The following is a 19,421-nucleotide window of genomic DNA, read 5'->3' on the forward strand; positions in this document are numbered from 1 at the left end:
TTTAGGTTATAAGGTTTAAGCAACTGGAGGGACTCACCTTGACTTTAAGTGTCACTATGTCATTTCTACAACCTTACATGTTTTGTTACAATTTTTCTTAATTTTTTTTTACTATTGGTAGTTTAACAGTATATCTTCCTGGAACAATAGCCCAGGAAAGAGAGATCTAAGTACAAAAGAACTCTGTAATTGAGTGAGAGAATCAAGATTAAGAAGGAAAAAATGAAAGCAGGGGTTGTGGTCTTAATTAAAATTTTACCCTGGTCTACTCCAATGGGAGGTAGAATGGTTTGGAAGACCACCGAACCATAATTGCACTGCCCTGTTGTCCCTTATTGAGACATAAAAATAGAGGGTGATTATAAGTTTTTAAGAGTTTTTCTACTAATTGGTAAATATTTCATTTGGTTTATTTTATTCTTTTTATAAAAAAATATTTACTTTAATGAGAGAAATACAGGGAGAAAGAGAGACATTAGAGCACTGATTAGCTCCTGCTCATGGTGGTACTTGCTGGGGATTGAACCTGGGACTTCAGAATCTCAGGCATGAAAGTATTTTACATATCCATTACGCTAATCTCCCCATCTCTTGGTTTATTTTCTATATCATTATTATTGTTATTACTATTATTATAAAAATACATTTCATCTGTTCATACACACACAGACACATGAGAGCATCATTCTGGCATAAGTGGTTTTGAGGTTTGCTCTCAGGGCCTCATGTTTGCTCTAACTGCTTCAGTGCTCTAACTGCTGCACAGCCTCCTTGTTTCAGACCTCATTTCTATTTTGTAAAAATGTATTTTTATGAGAGGGAGAGAGAAAAGAGAGGGAAGAGAGAATCACTGTTCAGCTCAGACATATGGTGGAAACTCTGGAACCTCAGGCATGCAAGTCTGTCAAGTCTGGTTACACTCTTCTTTTTCTATTGTAATAAAACCTTTTATTTAGCATGGGAAGCAAATAACACTTGTACTTTCTATTCACAAATTTAGATGGCAAGCTGCTGGATGACATAGAATTGACAACAAAGCAAGAAATTATTGAATGTGTTGCCTCAGTGGCCATGATATCCCCAGGAAGACTCCCAGAGGAAACTCATTTAGGACAGATCAATGAAGAAGTTTTGGAAGGCCTAAACAGCTTTGAAAGGTTGAAAGAAAATGCTGAAAGTAACTTAAGTCAGTTCTCTTCCCATGGAAGCTATTTTAGCATGGCAACCCTAAATGAGAGAACTTCTACAGAAACAAGTACCCTTGGATGTAATGAGAGTGAAGGAAGTTTCAGTCAGAACTCAAATATATCACTACAGAAAATTCACACTGGGCGAAAGCTCTATGAGTGCTTTCACTGTGGGAAAGCCTTTTGCCAGAGATCAAAGATGATAAGACATCAGAGAATTCATACTGGAGAGAAACCTTATGCATGTAAAGAATGTGGCAAAGCCTTTTGTTGGAGTTCAGACCTTGTTAGACATCAAAGAATACATACTGGTGAAAAACCATATGAATGTTGTGACTGTGGCAAAGCATTCCGGGGCAGTTCAGAGCTTATTAGGCATCAGAGAATTCACACTGGAGAGAAACCTTATGAATGTGATGAATGTGGGAAAGCTTTCAGCAGAAACTCAGTCCTTATTCAGCATAAAAAAATTCACATTGGAGACAAAGGATATGAATGTGCTGGATATGGCAAGACTTCTGGTAGAAATTTTATTCTTACTGAACATGAAAAAATTCACACTAGAGAGACACCCTATGAATGCAGTGAATGTGGAAGATTCTTCAATCAAATCTCAGCCCTCACCCAGCACCAAAGGGTTCACACAGATGAGAAGCCCTTTGAATGTAGTGAATGTAGGAAAACATTTAGATATAGGTCAAGCTTTATGCAGCATCAAAGAACTCACATCAGAGTTACAATCTGTGGGTAAGATTTGCACTAATGTGAAATACAAATAATGCACTGTGGAATGAAATTTCATAGAAGATAGAAGTTTCCTAAGAACAGAATTTCTATTCACCTGACCCACTTCAGTAGATTCACACAACTAAATGCTTGTTGAAATGTTAAATGGAAACTATTGTAGTAATATGATGCTTCTAGTGTTTCCTAGTAATATGATGCTTCTAGTGTTTCCAAGTACATAGATCCTTATCCAGTGAGAAAATTTGGTGCAGGCCAGGGAAGTGTTTTAGTGGTAGAAGATATGCTTTGCTTTTATGAAGTTCTGAGTTCAACATATAATGATGGACATAGAATGATGGAGAGGTTTTCTGGAGTTACCCGAATCTTTTTCTCTCTGTCTCTTTGGGGGGGGGGCACTACAGTATCCAGAATCTTAAGGGAAAAAAAACATGTTTGCCAACTGGAAGCATGTACTGAGAGTGATTCAATGATCTTATAATTGAATTATGCTTTGGGTCAGTTTTTAGTATCTGGGGAGAAGACGGTAGCTCATTCTTACCAATTGCGAGTTTGTTTCTCAGTCCTGAACTTCCTACTGTGTTCATTAACATCTGTTTATATAGTGAGCACTTGGGAGAAGTATGACCATTGCTCTTCCCAGAGTTAAGGGCTAACAGGATATAAATTTTTATTAAATAAGTATGGACAATAAGGTGTTTAAAGTGCTTTTGCACGATAAATAAAAGATTCTATCAAACTAAATAGTAAAGATACCCAACCTGGTTTCTGAATCACTAAAGGCTTCCTAGATGTGATGAAATCTCAGTGGAGACTACAGAAGTCTATCAGTGTCAATCAAATCAAGGGCAAGAGAGAAAAGAACATTATAAACGAATAAGAAAGAAAGCCATTGAGAATTGATCATGTCTTTATGTTATTATTCTCACTGGAATGAACTGGTTTTCAGACCTTGGTTCATAATCCAGGATGGGTTGAGTTGGGTATCTTGACTCAGACTCCTCCATATTGTCCCAGTAGACCTTGAAAAACTAAAGAGAAATAGTTTGATGAACAACTTTGGTGTGTTTTATAAAAAAAGGTCAGAAGGAAAGAGGGAAAGATACCACAGCACTGAAACTTCTTTCAGTATAGTAGGGGTCTGACTAATGCCTGGGCCGTATGAATGACACAGGTATACTATATAGTTGAGCTATCTTTCCAGTCTGAAAAAGACATGTCTATACCCCAGAGAAAGCTGTATTAGAAGCTGGACAGGCAGTGGGGAATGAAGTGTTTATCTCATGACCTTGGGGACCATAAATAGGAGGTATACAAGAATACAGGAGGTGAAATTGAGGGGGCAGTCTTCATGTTTCAAGTTTCTTCAACTGTCATTGTCAGGTCATTCAAAATGTTAAGGAGTAACAACAACATATATGACCACCAGGTGATTCCATATTTCTATATAACTGAATTGTTCTTTCTGGTTGATATTTGTAATTGTTGATGATAGAGAATGGTGGTATGCAAATCACAATCCTACCAGTTATAGAAACATTAACATGCTGGAGTAATAAAGTTGAGTTTTAATGAGTTTTAAGACTTACTTTAAAGTGTCATTTTCTCTAAACAGATATTCCAGAATGTCTAATAACTTACTTAATTAGGACTCTAGAATTTATGGGAAGACACTAAGAATAGCTCTACTTCGAGAGTCTTGTATTTCTCAAGTATAAAGATATATATTCAATACACACAGACACGTTTGTCCACCTATGTACACCTATTATGTGTCATTTGTCAATTTACCAATAAGCGAACACAGAACTTTGGATGTGGTATATACCCTATAATCTTACAATCTTGTAACTCACTATTAATCACAAATAAAAAATTGGGAAAAATAAGGGAGTAATTACTGGATGGTTTCATTCATATGTGGAATACATAGAATTGAAACATATGAACTTGCAAAAAAAAAAAAAACAGACAAAAAAGAACCAAACTAAAGTTAAACTGCCTCTAAGACTTTGACAATTATGGTGGTTATCACTGGGTAGGTGAACTTTGATGGGCGGTATGGTACAGAACTATGCCCTATCATCTTATAATGTTGTAAACCATTATTAAGGGAGTTGGGTGGTGGCGGAGCTGGGCCTGCGTAAGGATCCTGGTTCAAGCCCCTGGCTCCCCACCTGCAGGGGAGTCGCTTCACAGGCGGTGAAGCAGGTCTGTGGGTGTCTATCTTTCCTCCTCTCTGTCTTCCATTCCTCTCTCCATTTCTCTCTGTCCTATCCAATAACAACGACATCAATAACCACAACAATGTTAAACAAGGGCAACAAAAGGGAAAATAAATAAGTTATGAAAAACATTATTAAATTTATAAAGGGGGTTGGGAATTAGTGTTCAAATTAGTGTTCTTAGTTAAGGGGGCCAGGCGGTAGCACACCGGGTTAAGCACACATAGTGTGAAGTGCAAGGAGCTGAGCAAGGATCTTGGTTCGAGCCCCTGGCTCCCTATCTGTAGGGGGGTCGCCTCACAAGCAGTGAAGCAGGTCAGCAGGTGTCTGTCTTTCTCCCTCTCTATCTTCCCCATCCCTGTCAATTTCTGTCCTATCAAAAAAAAAAAAATTGCCGAGCCCCAGTGATAATGTTGGAGGCAAAAAAAAAAAAAAAGTTAATTTCTAAGGCTTGAAATTGATGGATACTATGTACAACTTAATAATACAGAGAAAAACCAAGATGGAAGGGATAGGGAGACACCTGCAGTAGCACTGCTCCACTACTTTGAAGCTCCACACCTGCAGATGGGGACCAGAGGCTAGAATCTGGGTGCTTATGCATAGTATGCCATTTCCTGGAACCATATGTGTATTTTAAATATTTCTTGACTATCCTAGAATGCTTTTCTTAAATTGTAGAGATTAGTAGTAAGAAACATTGGAAGACATAGAAATGCACAAGATAAATTAAGTTATTGCATAACTCATAACTATTAAGGCATAGTTCTAGCATTTTAATGTATATATTGTTACATAAAATCACATTATATATTTAAGGAGATATGCTTTGCCATTTCTCCTAGTGTTAATAACATCTTTTTGTGTGTGTGTGTCCAGGGTTATTGCTGGGGCTCAGTGCCTGCACCATGAATCCACTGCTCCTGGAGGCCATTTTTTCCCCCTTTGTTGCCCTTGTTGTAGCCTTGTTGTGGTTATTATTGTTATTGTTGATGTCATTCATTGTTGGATAGGACAGAGAGAAATGGAGAGAGAGGGGAAGACGGAGAGGGGGAGAGAAAGATAGACACCTGCAGACCTGCTTCATCGCCTGTGAAGTGACTTCCCTGAGGTGGGGAGCCGGCTCTAAGCTGGATCCTTATGCTGGTCTTTGCGCTTTGTGCCACGTGCGTTTAACCCAGTGCGCTTAACCTGGTGCGCTACTGCCTGACCCCCAACACATCATTTTTTAACAGCTTTTTAAAATTTTGCATGTATTCATGATGGTTTCTGAAGCATAAATTTCCAAGTAGAATTTTAAAAGTCAAAAGACAATGCATAAGGCTTCTGGTATTTTGGGCAAATGATTCTATTCATTTATTTATTATTATTTTTGCACACATTTTTTTATATTTACTTATTTCCTTTTGTTGCCCTTATTGTTTTATGGCTGTAGTTATTCTTGCCATCATTGTTGTATAGGACAGAGAGAAATGGAGAGAGGAGGGGAAGACAGAGAAGGGGAGAGAAAGACACCTGCAGACCTGCAGACTTGCTTCACTACTTGTGAAGGGTCTTCCCTGCAGGTGGGGAGCTGAGGGCTCAAACCGGGATCCTTAGGCTGGTCCTTGCGTTTTGCGCCTATTCATTTATTTTTTAATCTTTCTTTTCCTTTTATTATTGGGTAGAGACAGAGAGAAATTGAGAGGAGGAGAGGGAGAGAAACAGAAACACCTGCAGTGCTACTTCACCACTTGTGAAGCTTTCCCCCTGTAGATGGGGACCAGGGGCTTCCACTTGGGTCCTTGTGCACTGTAATGTGTGCATTTAACCAGGTGAGCCACCGCCTGGCCCCTTTGATTCTATTCATTTCTCAGCAGCTATCAAGTCCCAATTCCCCTGAATCCTTACTAATTTTAGGAGGGGTATCACCTCAACTCTTGCTTTAAGAAATACATTTTTAATTATAGCAAGAATGAACACTTTCTGTCCACTAGCATTTATTCTTTTATGATTTGCCTATGTAAATAATACTTTATTTAGACTTATTCCCTTTTGTTGCCCTTGTTTTATTGTAATTATTATTGTTGTTATTGATGTCGTTGTTGGATAGGACAAAGAAATGAAGAGAGGGGAAGATAGAGGGGGAGAGAAAGATAGGCACCTGCAGACCTACTTCACCGCTTGTGAAGTGACTCCCCTGCAGGTGGGGAGTAGGTGCACGAATTGGGATCCTTACGCCAGTCCTTGCGCTTTGCGCCACGTGCGCTTAACCTGCTGCGCTACTGCCCTACTCCCAAACTTATTTTTAAAATGTATTTATTGGCTCGAGAGATAGGGGAAAGGAGATAGACAGGGAGAAAGACCACCTGTAGCACTGCTCTGACATTCCTCCCTACAGGTGGAGACCAGGGGTTTGAAGCTGGGTTCTCATATGTGCACTCAACTGGGAATGCCACTGCCCAGTTCTTGTTGGAACTTTCACATGGAACAATAGTAGTTTAGTGGCTCCATGAAGAAATTTGCATTCCCAGCCCCAAGTATGATGGATTGGTCTGGGGACCAGTGAAGGGTGAGATGGTAAGAAACGACAGCTGTAAACAATACAGTCAGATCATTTTAGATGCTGATGAATCATGCACTTGATGTGTATAAAAGGTTTGTCTGGCTTTAAGCTTTTCCCCCCTCTAATTAACATACTGTTGGAAAAGAATATTCACAATAAAAGTGATTCTAGAGTCTTTGATTGCTTACTGTAATTCCTGGCATATAGTAACCTAGTGCCAGTTATCATTACTCTCATTATTTCCCTCCTTCCCCTCCCTTTTATAAGAAAAATATGATCTTTAAGAATATATGTTCAGGGCAAGGCAGGCAGCGTAACAGTTATGCAAAAAAACTCTCATGCCTGAAATGCCCAGGTTCAATCCCCTATACCACCATAAGCCAGAGCTGAGCAGTGCCCTGGTTAAAAAAAAAAAGTGTATATATATATATATATATATATGTGTGTGTGTGTGTGTGTGTGTGTGTGTGCAATTAAAAACACCAAAAAAAAATTGAGTTCCTACTATGTGTTCATAGTTTGACCTTACCAGTTTTTATCAATAAAACCTCAAAAACAAAGAGCAACAACAACAAAAACCATACACACATGATCCTAAGTTTTCCTCAATCCAGAACTGCAGGAAATAACTAATATATATATATGTAACAAAGTCAATAGCAAGTTATTTCTTACCAATATATGTCAGAACACTAGTAACCTCTTTTGGAACATACATTGCATCAATTTCTACTTAAGTTTGTTCTTTTTATTACTATTTTTTTGTTTCTTTTTTCCATAGGCATTTATTCCTTCTGGCATTCTATTTAGCACATGCTTATCTATGTATAAGCTAGAAAATGTCTTTTGTTTTTCATCCTCATGAAGAATCCTTTTTCTATGCATAGGATTCTAGATTCCCATAGATTCATATTTTTGGGTAAGGTGTGTAATAGCTCCAACTTAGTGGTATACTGACTATTTTCCTGTTGCTGACTGACTTATGTACCTTTTGCCTTGCACTGTCAAGCACCTGTTAAGGATACTTTTTCTGCTAGTTCCTCCAGAACAGAGTAGAGCTAGATTACCCATGACTTACTCTAATACTTTCCTTTAATATTGTCTTTAATAAATTCATGGGGGCTGGGTGGGAGTTACAGTGGGCTAAGCGGATATGGCACAAAGCAAAAGGGCTGGCGTAAGGATCCCAGTTCGAGCCCGTGGCTCCCCACCTGCAGGGAAATCACTTCGCAGATGGTGAAGCAGGTCTGCAGGTGTCTTATCTTTCTGTCTTCCCCTCCTCTCTCGATTTCTCTCTGTCCTATGCAACAGCTATGACAACAATATCAACTACAACAACAGTAACAACTACAAGCGCAACAAGGGCAACAAAATGGGAAAAATAACCTCCAGGAGCAGTGGATTTGTAGTGCAGGCACCAAGCCCCAGCAATAATCCTGGAGGAAAAAAAAAAAGGAAAAGGTGGAATACTGATGATATATAAAACTGAACATATGCAAAGTGCCTGCAGAGTATCACAGACCCAATATTCTGGAGCACTTGAGTTCAAGGGAGTTTCTTAAGGTACGGTGTATGTGCGCACATGTGTGTGTGCGCATGCGTGCATGTTGGGGGATGAGAGGTCAGGGTAAGACATCAGTGGAAAAATAAGATGGCAGCTAAAGAAGTTTCTTTGCTACACAAAGGAGTCCTAAATCTGTGAGAGGAAGACAGAACTCTGTTGAGTGAACCTCCAGACTATTTTCTCTCAATACCCCCATGGAAGTGCTAGCCTAGCCTTCAGGCTGGGAAGAAAACTATTAACCCTTTCTTGGAGTGACACAGAACTAAACAATGCTCCTCAACATTTTCTGGCTCAAAGACTTCAGGTCTGCTGTCTATTAACAGAAACTTTAAAAAAGAAATTAACTTTATTTATTTCGATTGAGACAGCCGGAAATTGAGAGGGAAGGGGGTGGTAGAGAGGGAGGGAAGGTTGGAGGGAGAGAGGGACACCTGCAACACTACTTTACCACTTGAAAAGCTTTCCCCCTGCAGGTGGGGATCAGGGTTCAAACCCAGGTCCTTGCGCATTGTAACATGCATCCAACCAGATGTGACACGACCCAGCTGGCCCCTTAACAGGAAATTTTCTACAGGTTCACATTTTGCTACTTAAGCCATGAGAATATGGCTATATATATCCATGTCTCCATTGCAAAGAAACTTGAGAGAAATGCTCCACACAAAGTAGCTGCTTTATTTCCAGATATGCCAGACATTCTTCTTGGCCTCTGTCTGTCCCCTGCCCTGGAAACAGTTCCACAGCCATCTTACCTCCCTGGCTGGCTATCTGTCTTCTACTCAATTGTTAAGTTCACCCAGTAGTTTTTCCTGTTCTAAGGCTGAGTCCCAAAGCACTGATCATACTGCATTGTCTGCTAGTCTTACCCATTAAGCTGTAGAGATCATGCCCTATTGGATCCCAAGTTACTGTTGGAAGAATAATCTTGTATTTTCTCATTGTTTCATTTCTGGTCTGCTTTAATTCAATAGCCAATGGTGAAACCATTTCCCCATTTGTCTTGCTTCTATGCCACTGTTCTTAACTGGTCAGTTACATTTTTGTGTTCCTGAGATAAAATATTTCTTGACCTGTTCACACAGTCTTTCATAGCTGGCAGACTGAGATGCAGTCACAGGATCTGGATAGAAAAACCTTTTCACGATGTTCTCATGAAAAATGAAGCTTCACTCCTATTTTTCATATTTCCTGAGTATTTATTAAGAGAAAAATCTGGAAACAATCTTCCATCTGCCATTCTAGTCATTCATACCGTTCAAGGGACAATTTACATTAGTGTTGGAAATTGCTGCATCAAATTATGCTGAATCATATCGGCTCAAGACCTAGTAGTTTATAACCTTTCTAGTCTTGCTCCAAAATAAACCTTTGAAGCTAAAAAGGTGTACATCTGACTGAAATACTTATAATGCTCGATATTCACTGGTTACTTTACAGTGTGAACTCTCTGATGGCGCATAAGGACTGACTTGTGCCTAAAAGCCTTGCCACATTCACTACATATATATGCTTCGTCCCCAGAATGGATTCTTTGATGCTGAACAAGGGCTGAGCTTCTTTTGAAGGTCTTACCACACTCATTACACTGATAAGGTTCCTCTCCACTGTGGATTCTTTGATGTCTGATGAGGTTTGAACTCAAACTGAAGGCTTTTCCACACTCATTACATTCATAGGGTTTCTCTCCACTGTGTATCCTCTGGTGGGTAATCAGTTCGGAGCTTTGCCTGAAGGCTTTCCCACACTGATTACATTCATATGGTCTCTCTCCTGTATGAATTCGCTGGTGTCGAATAAGCTTTGAGCTTTGGCTAAAGGTTTTCCCGCACTCGTTACACTCATAGGGCTTTTCACCAGTGTGAATTCGTTGATGTATAATTAGGTAGGAACTCTGACTGAATGCTTTGCCACATTCATTACATTTACAGGCTTTCTCTCCAGTGTGAATTTTCCGATGTCGAATGAGGGCTGAGCTCTGATTGAAGGCTTTGCCACATTCACTACATTCATAGGCTTTCTCACCGCTATGAATTCTCTGATGAATAATCAGATAGGATCTCAAACTAAAGGCCTTCCCGCACTGGCTACATTTGTAGGGCTTTTCTCCAGTGTGGATTCTCTGGTGTTGAGTTAGAGAGGAATGTTGTTTGAAGCTATGCCCACAAACATCACACCTATAAGGCCTCTCTTCTGTAGGGACTTTCTGATACATTATGGAGTTTGTACTTAGAAGGAAGCTTCTTTGAGGCTCGTTTTTTCTAGAGATGATGCTTCTCTTTTCTAGAGATTTGTGTGTGAAGATTACTTGATTAAAACTGCCTTCTTGGGATAAGGATCTTAATTTCTCCCCTGTAGCACTTCCCTGCTGCCACTTGGAACTGCTCTCATGTTCACTAACGTCTTCAAATGAAGGTCCCTGGGGAAGTCCTTGTGCTTTTTCTCCAAGCATGTCCTTTGGTGCTGATTCATTCTCCTCACAATCTGAAATGATAGTAGCAAAAACCACATTTCATTTCTCCAGTCACTCTCAATGCTTACACTTTGTAAGGGAATATAAAAGCTTCCATTTACAAAAGATGTTATTGTCCATATGTATCTTTTCTTTAATGAGTCAAAACAGAGCTCTCGTCCTCCTTCACCTCCTTACTAAAATTATGGTGTGTGCCTACACTTTTAATTCATACTTTTAGCCCCCTTCTAATACTTGAATTGATTATTTACTATTTTTTCCTATTATTCCACTTCTTTCTCCATTAACTCTTCCTCTTCATCAGCAATTAAATAAGCTCAATTCTCTTTATTTTTCATCACTTTCCTTTTACTGATTTATGTGGAGATAAGAATCAAACACAGGGAGTTGGGCAGTAGTGCAGCGGGTTAAGCGCACGTGGCGCAAAGCAGAAGGACTGGTGTAAGGATCCTGGTTTGAGCCCCAGGCTCTCCACCTGTAGGAGAGTAGCATCACAGGCACTGAAGCAGGTCTGCAGGTGTCTATCTTTCTCTCCTCCTCTCTGTCTTCCCCTCCTCTCTACATTTCTCTCTGTCCTATCCAACAACGACATCAATAACAACAACAATAATAACCACAACAATGAAAAACAATAAGGGCAACAAAAGGGAAAATAAATAAATAGTAAAATAAAAAGTACTTAAAAAAAATAAAAAGAATCAAACACAGGACCTCATACATGTAATCCATGCATTCAATCCCTGAGCTATGTCCCTGGTATGCTCTTAAGGAAAGCTCTTTGTTTACATATCTCCTTTTGGCCCTCTTTCATTTTTCTTTTCTTTTAAATCTTTTATTTATCTATTTATTAGAGAGAGATAGAGAGCAGTTGAGAGGGGAGGGGGAGATAGAGAGGGAAGGAGACAGAGACATCTGTAGCCCTGCTTCACCATTTGTGAAGCTTTCCTCCTGCAGGTGTGGACCAAGGGTTTGAACCCAGGTCCTTGTGCACTGTAATGTGTGTGTTTAGCCAGGTACACCACCGCATCGCCCCTATTATTTTGTTCTTAAGAAGGGACTCATTTAATTAATTTGTGAGATAGAATGAGGGAGATAGAAAGAACCAGAGTATCACTCTGGCACATGTAATGCTAGGGAATGAACTCAGAATCTCATATTTGAGACCCCAATATCTTATCCACTGTGTTACCCCCTCTTATCTTTTAAAGTTCAATCCTTTACCTACATATATTCTTCCTGTAACCTCATTCACTCTTATTTAGAATAAATCTTGAAAAGTTCTGGTCTTGTTTTCTGCCTCCTCCCCCAGACCCACACCATTTTCATCCATGTCTCCAACTTCAAGCTGCTTAATCCATGGGTATTTTCTCATTCCAACTGATCTTATTCAATTAATCTGTGCAGCACTGACACTGGAAATCACACCTTCCTTCTAGAGTCATTCTCTTGCAGTTATATTAAGACTGATTTCTGTGGCCATTTCCTTTTATACTGAAGGCCAATCATTGAAAGTTCATTCAGATCCTGTTCTTGGCTTGCATATATGCTTATTCCAGCAGCTCTACCTCCTAGGTCTTAGAACATACACTATACGCTAGTATATCTCTAGGTTCTGAATTCTGTCCTTATTCCCTCTATTATTCTCTGGCTTTTCACATTTAACTACTAGCTTAGCATATTTGTGACTATTTCACAAGTAGTAAATATCCCAAACTAAACACATCATGAAGTATATTTCCCCCTTATATCTTCCCATTTATATGGGCAGTACCACCAGTAACCAAGTTGTTCAAAATAGAAGCTTGAATATCACCCTCAACTACTATGCCTCACTTTGTACTTTTAACAATTACCAACAACTGCAGTAAGACTTAAGTGTTAGTAAATAGGACTCAACTTTGATCTTCTCTTCTTTCTCACCATAATATATCTTGATTTATTCTTTGTGGTCACTTAGACTACAAGTCTGTAACAGGGCTTACAAAAATATGTATTTGGTCTTCAATTTCAATCTTGGAGAGTTTTTAAAACATTTGGAATGTCCCAAGTAGTAGGGGTGATCAGAGTACTTGAGGAAGATGGGTCCTGAAATTGGGGGAGCTTGGAATGTTACTACTCATGACCACAGAATGTGAGCTCAGATCTATAGGGATGCAGAGGTCACATAGGCTTCTAAGCTGAATATGGGCCCCAGATCACATCAAATCGATGGGGTTTATAGCCAACAATATTTGTACCCCTTTCTCATATTAGGGAGCTACTCTCTTCCTTGATCCAGCTTTCTGGTCCTTTTTCCAGTCATGACATCATCTTCCCAGACAATAACTTGGATCCACCTGCATTTCAGATTTCAGGCTCAGGGAGGAAAAAAAAAACAATAAAAAACTAGTACAGTCATGGGCCCTTTGAAATATAACTAAAATAGGCCTACTAGCTATCTATAAAACAGAGACCCCTCCACACACAACTCTTCATCTGTACTATTCTAGTCTTTAGGTTCATGATTAAACAATCCATTTGGCTTTATATGTTAACTCTTCTTTCAGCTACCAGGTTCTAGATGCTAGCATGATGCCAAGAAGACTTCCCTGGATAGACAACCCCACCAATGTGTCCTGGAGCCCCAATCCTCCAGAGCCATACCCCACTAGGGAAAGAGAGAGACAGGTTGGGAGTATGAATCTATCAATGCCCATGTTCAGCAGGGAAGCAATTACAGAAGCCAGACCTTCCAGCTTCTGCATCCCATAATGACCCTGGGTCCATGCTCCCAGAAGGTTAAGGAATAGGGAAGCTATCAGGGGAGGGGATGGGATACAGGTGGTGGGAATTATGTGGAGTTGTACCCCTCTTATCCTATGGTTTTTATCAGTGTTTCTTTTTTATAAATAAAAATTAAAATAGAATAAATAAAATTTGAAACTGTAGAGAGGAAGGTTAGGAAATTTCTGATTATAGTCACATTGGACCGAAATGTGGGCTGGGTGACCAATTACTTAAGTTCATGTCTTATGGTGAGGGGCAGTCTTGGGAGAGTGAGCCCTTAACCTGTGGGGTCTATGTTATTTTGGTGTAGTATCAAAATTGCTTAATAGTGGGACCCTCCTTCCCTACCCCCACCATATTCAATATCTGAAGTACTGTGGATAGGTACACACAGTTTCACTTCAGCTTGGAACACTCCTCCCACCAATTTACCTGCCTCTCCACCTACTCAAGAGTTCAAGCCTTAATGCCTCTTCCTCATATCTCTAAGGTAAACTCTGTAATACCCAAGGCTGACTTTTATCCTATAATTTACCATCCTATATTGCAATTGCTTTTTTTTTTTTTTGTACTTGCCCACCACCTCATCTAGATCTAAAGTTCCTTTAGAACAGAGAACCAGTGCGTACCAGATACTATTAACTTTTGTAATTAAAGAATAAGTGAATCAATAAATGATAAGGAAACTGAGCAGAGGGCTGGCTGGAATTAATGAAGACTGCTAAAGACAAAGCTGCTAAAGTAAACACTTCAGATCAAGAATAATAAAGGTGTGGCTCACTTGTGGCAAATGTGAAAAATTGTGAAATGCAATTAATTCATATCCTCAAAACCAGAGACCTAACTGCTAAAAAGTTTCTACTTCTTACCCCTTTGGGCAGACAGACAAGGCTTCCAGGGCTTCAGCTGTGTCTTTAAAGGCTGGAGTTGGATGTTTGTTAACTCTTCAGATTCTCCCAGATATGTTGAATGTTTCCAAGGCACTGCTGGTCCCTGTGGACTAGCTGGGACCTGCAATCAGTAAAATATGGTTAGCTTCTTCTTTTTTTATTTTTGTCTCCAGGGTTATCACTGGGGCTCTGTGCCTGCACTACAAATCCACTGCTCCTGGAGGCCACTTTTTTGTTACCCTTGTCATTTTATTGTTGTTGTGGTTGTTACTGATGTCGTTATTGTTGGATAGAACAGAGAGAAATGGAGAGAGGAGGGGAAGACAGAGAGGGGAGAGAAAGATAGACATCTGCAGACCTGCCTCACCACCTGTGAAGCGACCCCCCTGCAGATGGGATGGTTAGCTTCTTAAGGAAGACCTTAGAGAAACTGCTCAGTAAACACTTCAAAGGGATTAATAAACATGTCCAGAGATGAGGGGGAAAAGAACAAGTTAAGATAGAGGTAGATATGGTCTTAGCAGTTAGCCACTTCTGGGATTTGATTAGACAAAACTATTTCCATTGTACCAATGTCACATGGTACAGCGTAAAATTCCTTCTCCCAGAACACATTGTTTCTCTTGGTTCTTACCTGCTGCCCTGGATCATCAAATTCCCTCTCCAAATCCTCCAACAGAGTCACAGCTTCCTCGCCACTTTGTGGATTGTGCTGCTGAACCCAGACCTGCAGCTCCTCAGGCAGGATGCTCAGGAACTGCTCCAGCACCAGCAGTTCCAGAATCTGTTCCTTTGTGTGGAACTCTGGCATAAGCCACTGACAGCAAAGCTCCTGGAGTCGGCTCAGAGCCTCCCGAGGCCCAGGAGTCTCCTGGTAGCAAAACTTTCTGAACTGTTGTCGAAACAGTTCCTGGCAGGACCGAGTACTCCCATTCTGTTTAAACTTCTGACCCAAGGAAAGACTTTCTTCCACTTTTACTAGTATTAATTCTTGTTCCTGAGGTACCTGGGTTGAAACTGCTCTGGATTCCATGGCCATTATGGGCTAAAGCAGCTTAGCAAGAGGCTCACTACTGTGCTTCAAAGCTTCTTTGAGTAATCTCTTCTGTCCTAAAGGATACAAAAACACTGTTGGTAATTTATAGCAGTAAAAAATTACAAAGAACTTAAATAATAAAAATTAGTCTTCCAACAACCTATTTGAAAAGGAGCAAGTGTGAAAAATATAGAAACATTAAAAAAAAAAAATAAAGCAAGTTTGAGACTAAAACAACCCTGTGGCAAACTAGAAAACACTCACTTTAGTGTCTATTTTGTAAAACTCCTCTATTTCTAATACCATAAGAAGCTATTTTAGAAGTAAGTAAATGCAATATGCCATGAATACTACATAAAAATTTCCTTTAAAAATACCTATTTATTAATGAGAGAGAACCAGAACATCACTCTGCCATATGTAATGCTTGGGACCTCAAATACAAGCTTGGCTTCATACCTACTGTCCCAACCCCCAGACTTCAACATCTTTCTTTTCAATGCACTTTAAAAAATTTATTATCTTTATTTATTTATTAGAGACAGGCAGAAATTGAGAGGGAAAGAGAAGACAGAAAGGGAGAGGGAGAGAGAGACAGAAGGAGGGAGAGAGAGACACCGGCAGCCCTGCTTCACCCCTTGCAAAGCTTTTCCCCTGGAGGTGGGGACCAGGGCCTGGTAACATGAGCTCCACCAGGTGGGCCATCACCAGTTCCTTCAATCCTGATTTAATTACAGAAAAATCTGTCTTTCAAGCTTGCAGAACCCCTTTTAAATAAAGAATAAGCCTCTAATTCCAAGGGCAACATCCAGTTAGGATTTAATAGTGCTAATTTTTAATAATGCATTTTTCTTGGCTACATTCTATGGCAAGTAATACTGGTTTTTATTCAGGCATAAAATATTAACAAATTCTTATTAAATGTGTGTTATTTTGATTTTTTTAAATACTAAAAAGAAGGTAGTCATTTCATCAAGTTTGACATCACTGCATTTTTACAACACCAGGGCATTTAAAATACAGGCTTCACCCTGAGCAGGGTATTATGATTATATAAACGCTTTTGCTAGTGAATAAATGGTTTGAGGGATCAACTGAAAAATGTTTTGCTAAATGCTTATGTGTTTAAAAACAAATCAGGGGTATAGGAGAACACAAAACGGTAACTCTCAGAACACATGGGAGGAAAACAATCAAAATACAGCAACAAACTATTACGTGTCAAATTTGTGATAAAGTTCGTATCAGATCTGATTGGGGGAAATGCTAAATGGGAGAGGGCATGCCCTTGAGTTAACGGGACAGGTAGGTAAGACAGTCACCCTTGTCAACTGAGTTAACTTTAGTGACTAGGCTATAGCTGTGGGTCACCCAGCATCCAGGAGCTGGCACAAGGCAGCTTCTGTGTCTACACGCGGCGAAACCACGGCGTTTGCAGAGCCACTGGGCTGCAGCAACCACTGCCCCTTGGCTGGCACCGGGGCTCGCACGCTGCCCTCCGAGACGCCACCCGGAGGCTATTCTAGAATGGGTGGCCGAAGAGGCGGGCTTCTCCCCCTTCACAAACCACCCAGGCTGCGTGTCCTCCCCAACCTCCCTCGCCTCGGGGTCCCGCGTCCCTCACCGCAAAGCCCCGCAGCGGTCAGAGAGCAGGCTGCCAACCTGCAGAGCAGAGCCACAAAGACCGGAAGTGCGAGCCCCCAGCTTTCCGCTCTCGTGCGCTCCCAGTCCTCCGCCCGCCCCGCCCAGTTAGATTCACAGACAGCCAATCAGTGCTGTGGACCCATCCGCTGGTTCACAGACAGCCAGTCAGAGCCGTGGACTCACCGCCTTCCCTGAGGAACCGCTGGAATTCGCGGATCTGGAAAGCCTCGGCGGATCTATGACTTGGGGGCCGGCGAGAGGTCGCCCCTCTTCTGCGGACTCTGCCAACCTCCTGCCACCCTGGTCTCCCACTGCGGTCAGCCGTTCTCTGGGTCTCGTCACCCCCCGGGTTCGTTCTGCTTCCGATTTTAAAGAAAATAGTTCAGATTTTCTTGCAACTTTAGTACTTTTTAAGCATTCCCGACAAGAGAAAACGCGTGAAGCAAAAGCCCAACCATCACTTACATGCTCTCCCCGTGGCAGCTGTCAATATACCACCCCCATTCTGCAGCCTTAGCCACTGCTCAAAGTCTGCAGCACCCATACCTGGGGAGACTGGTGTCTCAGTCTGCACATCTAACTAAGGATTTCCCCCTCCATTTTCTACTGGAACTTAGATGGTCTTAAGTTTCGTAGATGAATTTTCTTTGGCCATTTAATAGGTGAGAAATGATGCCATTGTTTTTGGTTGCCTTAACTCACATTTCATTATTATTGATTTAATAATGATCGACAAAACCATAGGATAACAAGGGTACAATTCCACACAATTCCCACCACCAGAGTTCCGTATCCCATCCCTTCCTTTGGAAGCTTTCCTATTCTTTATCCCTCTGGGAGTATGGACTCAGGATCATTATGGAGTGCAGAAGGTGGGAGGTCTGGCTTCTGTAATTGCTTCTCTGCTGGACATGGATGTTGTCAGGTCCATCCCAGTCTCTCTCTTTCCCTAGTGGGGCGGGGCTCTGGAGAGGCGGGGCACCAGGACACATTGGTGAGGTCGTCTGCCCAGGGAAGTCAGGTTGGCATCATGGTGGCATCTGCAACGTGATGGGCATTTCTTCTTTTTAACTTAACGAACTTAAGATATCTCTACACCTCATCTGTGTAAGTTTATTGACCATTAGAAGAATGGTGGTATCATTATTTTGAGATATTTACATATTAATTAATGATATCAACTCTCCTTTGTTACAAATGTTCCTCTTTTCTTTGTATTTATTTGTCTATTTATTTTTAGAATTAAAAAAAATCTTTATTTACTGGATAGAGACAGCCAGAAATTGAAGGGGTGACAGAGAGGAAGAGAGACAGAGAGACACCTGCAGCCCTGCTTCACTACTCGTGAAGCTTTCCCTCTGCAGGTGAGGACTGGGGCTTAAACCTGGGTCCTTGTGCACTGTAACATGTGTGCTCAACCAGGTGCACCATCACCCAGCTCCCTTCTTTGTATTTATTTATTTATTAAATATTTATTTACTCCCTTTTGTTGCCCTTGTTTTATTGTTGTAGTTATTATTGTTATTATTGAAGTCGTCGTTGTTGGATAAGACAGAGAGAGGAGGGGGAGAGAGAAAGGGGGAAAGAAAGACACCTGAAGACCTGCTTCACCACCTGTGAAGCGACTCCTCTGCAGATAGGGAGCTGGGGGCTCGAACCAGGATTCTTCAGCCAGTCCTTGCACTTTGTGCCACATGTGCTTAACCCGCTGTGCTACCGCCCAACTCCCCTTTGTATTTATTTTTAAAATGTTAGTACAAAGTGGTGCACACACAGAACAATTCCTTTTTTGTCTATTAAAACAGTTGAAGCAAACATATTTGGAAAATATGAAAGTCTGGATTCTGTAATTGCTTCCCAGCTGAACATGGGCGTTGACAGGTTAATTCATACTCCCAGCCTGTCTCTCTCTTACCCTAGTGAGGAAGGGCTCTGGGGAAGCAGAACTCTACGACACATTGTTGGGGTTGTCTGTCCAGGGAAGTCTGGTCGGTGTCATGCTAGCATCTTATCTCCCCATTTTTTAAGACTAGGGAAAGCCTCTGCGCCAGCAGACTTTTTTCTTATATTATGTGCTAACATTACTTCATTACCAACAAGGGACAGGTCCCGGGGCTGTCAGCATCTCATGAATGACACAGACAGATGGGGAAGGTGAACAAAACTATTAAGGTTGTGGTAAAAAGGCAGAAATCTTAGAGAAAAAGGAGCAAAAATAATAATATACCTTGAGAATGCCATATATTAGAAACGACAGAAATAGGTTTTGGAGAAGACGTGGGGGAAAGGTGCTTCTGCACGGCTAGTGGGAATGTAAATTGGTCCAACCCCTGTGGAGAATATCCTGGAA

At 40.9% G+C, this 19,421-nt stretch overlaps 2 protein-coding genes across 6 annotated transcripts in view; one reads left to right on the forward strand and one right to left on the reverse strand.

Moving 5' to 3' along the window:
* LOC132532408 (zinc finger and SCAN domain-containing protein 30-like) overlaps positions 1-19,421 on the forward strand; it is a 61,670-nt gene that overhangs the window by 22,851 nt on the left and 19,398 nt on the right. The window contains exons 1-2 of one of the 5 annotated variants that reach the window (XM_060173731.1): positions 225-891; positions 1,001-3,820. The exons of 2 other annotated variants lie outside the window; for them this stretch is intronic. In XM_060173731.1, coding sequence (XP_060029714.1) covers positions 813-891; positions 1,001-1,938 — 1,017 coding nt within the window. In that variant the 5' untranslated portion in view covers positions 225-812 and the 3' untranslated portion in view covers positions 1,939-3,820. Of the gene's footprint in view, positions 1-5; positions 892-1,000; positions 3,821-19,421 lie in introns of those variants that run through there. 2 more of the 5 variants (XM_007535557.3, XM_060173736.1) reach the window with 2 other exon arrangements.
* On the reverse strand, positions 8,601-17,144 carry LOC103124795 (zinc finger protein 397). Its single transcript, XM_007535548.3, has 4 exons — positions 17,052-17,144; positions 15,026-15,501; positions 14,371-14,512; positions 8,601-10,746 (listed from the first exon to the last, which is right to left on the reverse strand). Exons 2-4 carry the CDS (start codon positions 15,428-15,430, stop codon positions 9,692-9,694), a joined length of 1,602 nt encoding a protein of 533 aa, XP_007535610.3. The 5' UTR covers positions 15,431-15,501; positions 17,052-17,144; the 3' UTR covers positions 8,601-9,691.

The sequence above is a fragment of the Erinaceus europaeus genome, chromosome 15, assembly GCF_950295315.1.
Source record: "Erinaceus europaeus chromosome 15, mEriEur2.1, whole genome shotgun sequence".
In the NCBI taxonomy this organism is placed as follows: domain Eukaryota; kingdom Metazoa; phylum Chordata; class Mammalia; order Eulipotyphla; family Erinaceidae; genus Erinaceus; species Erinaceus europaeus.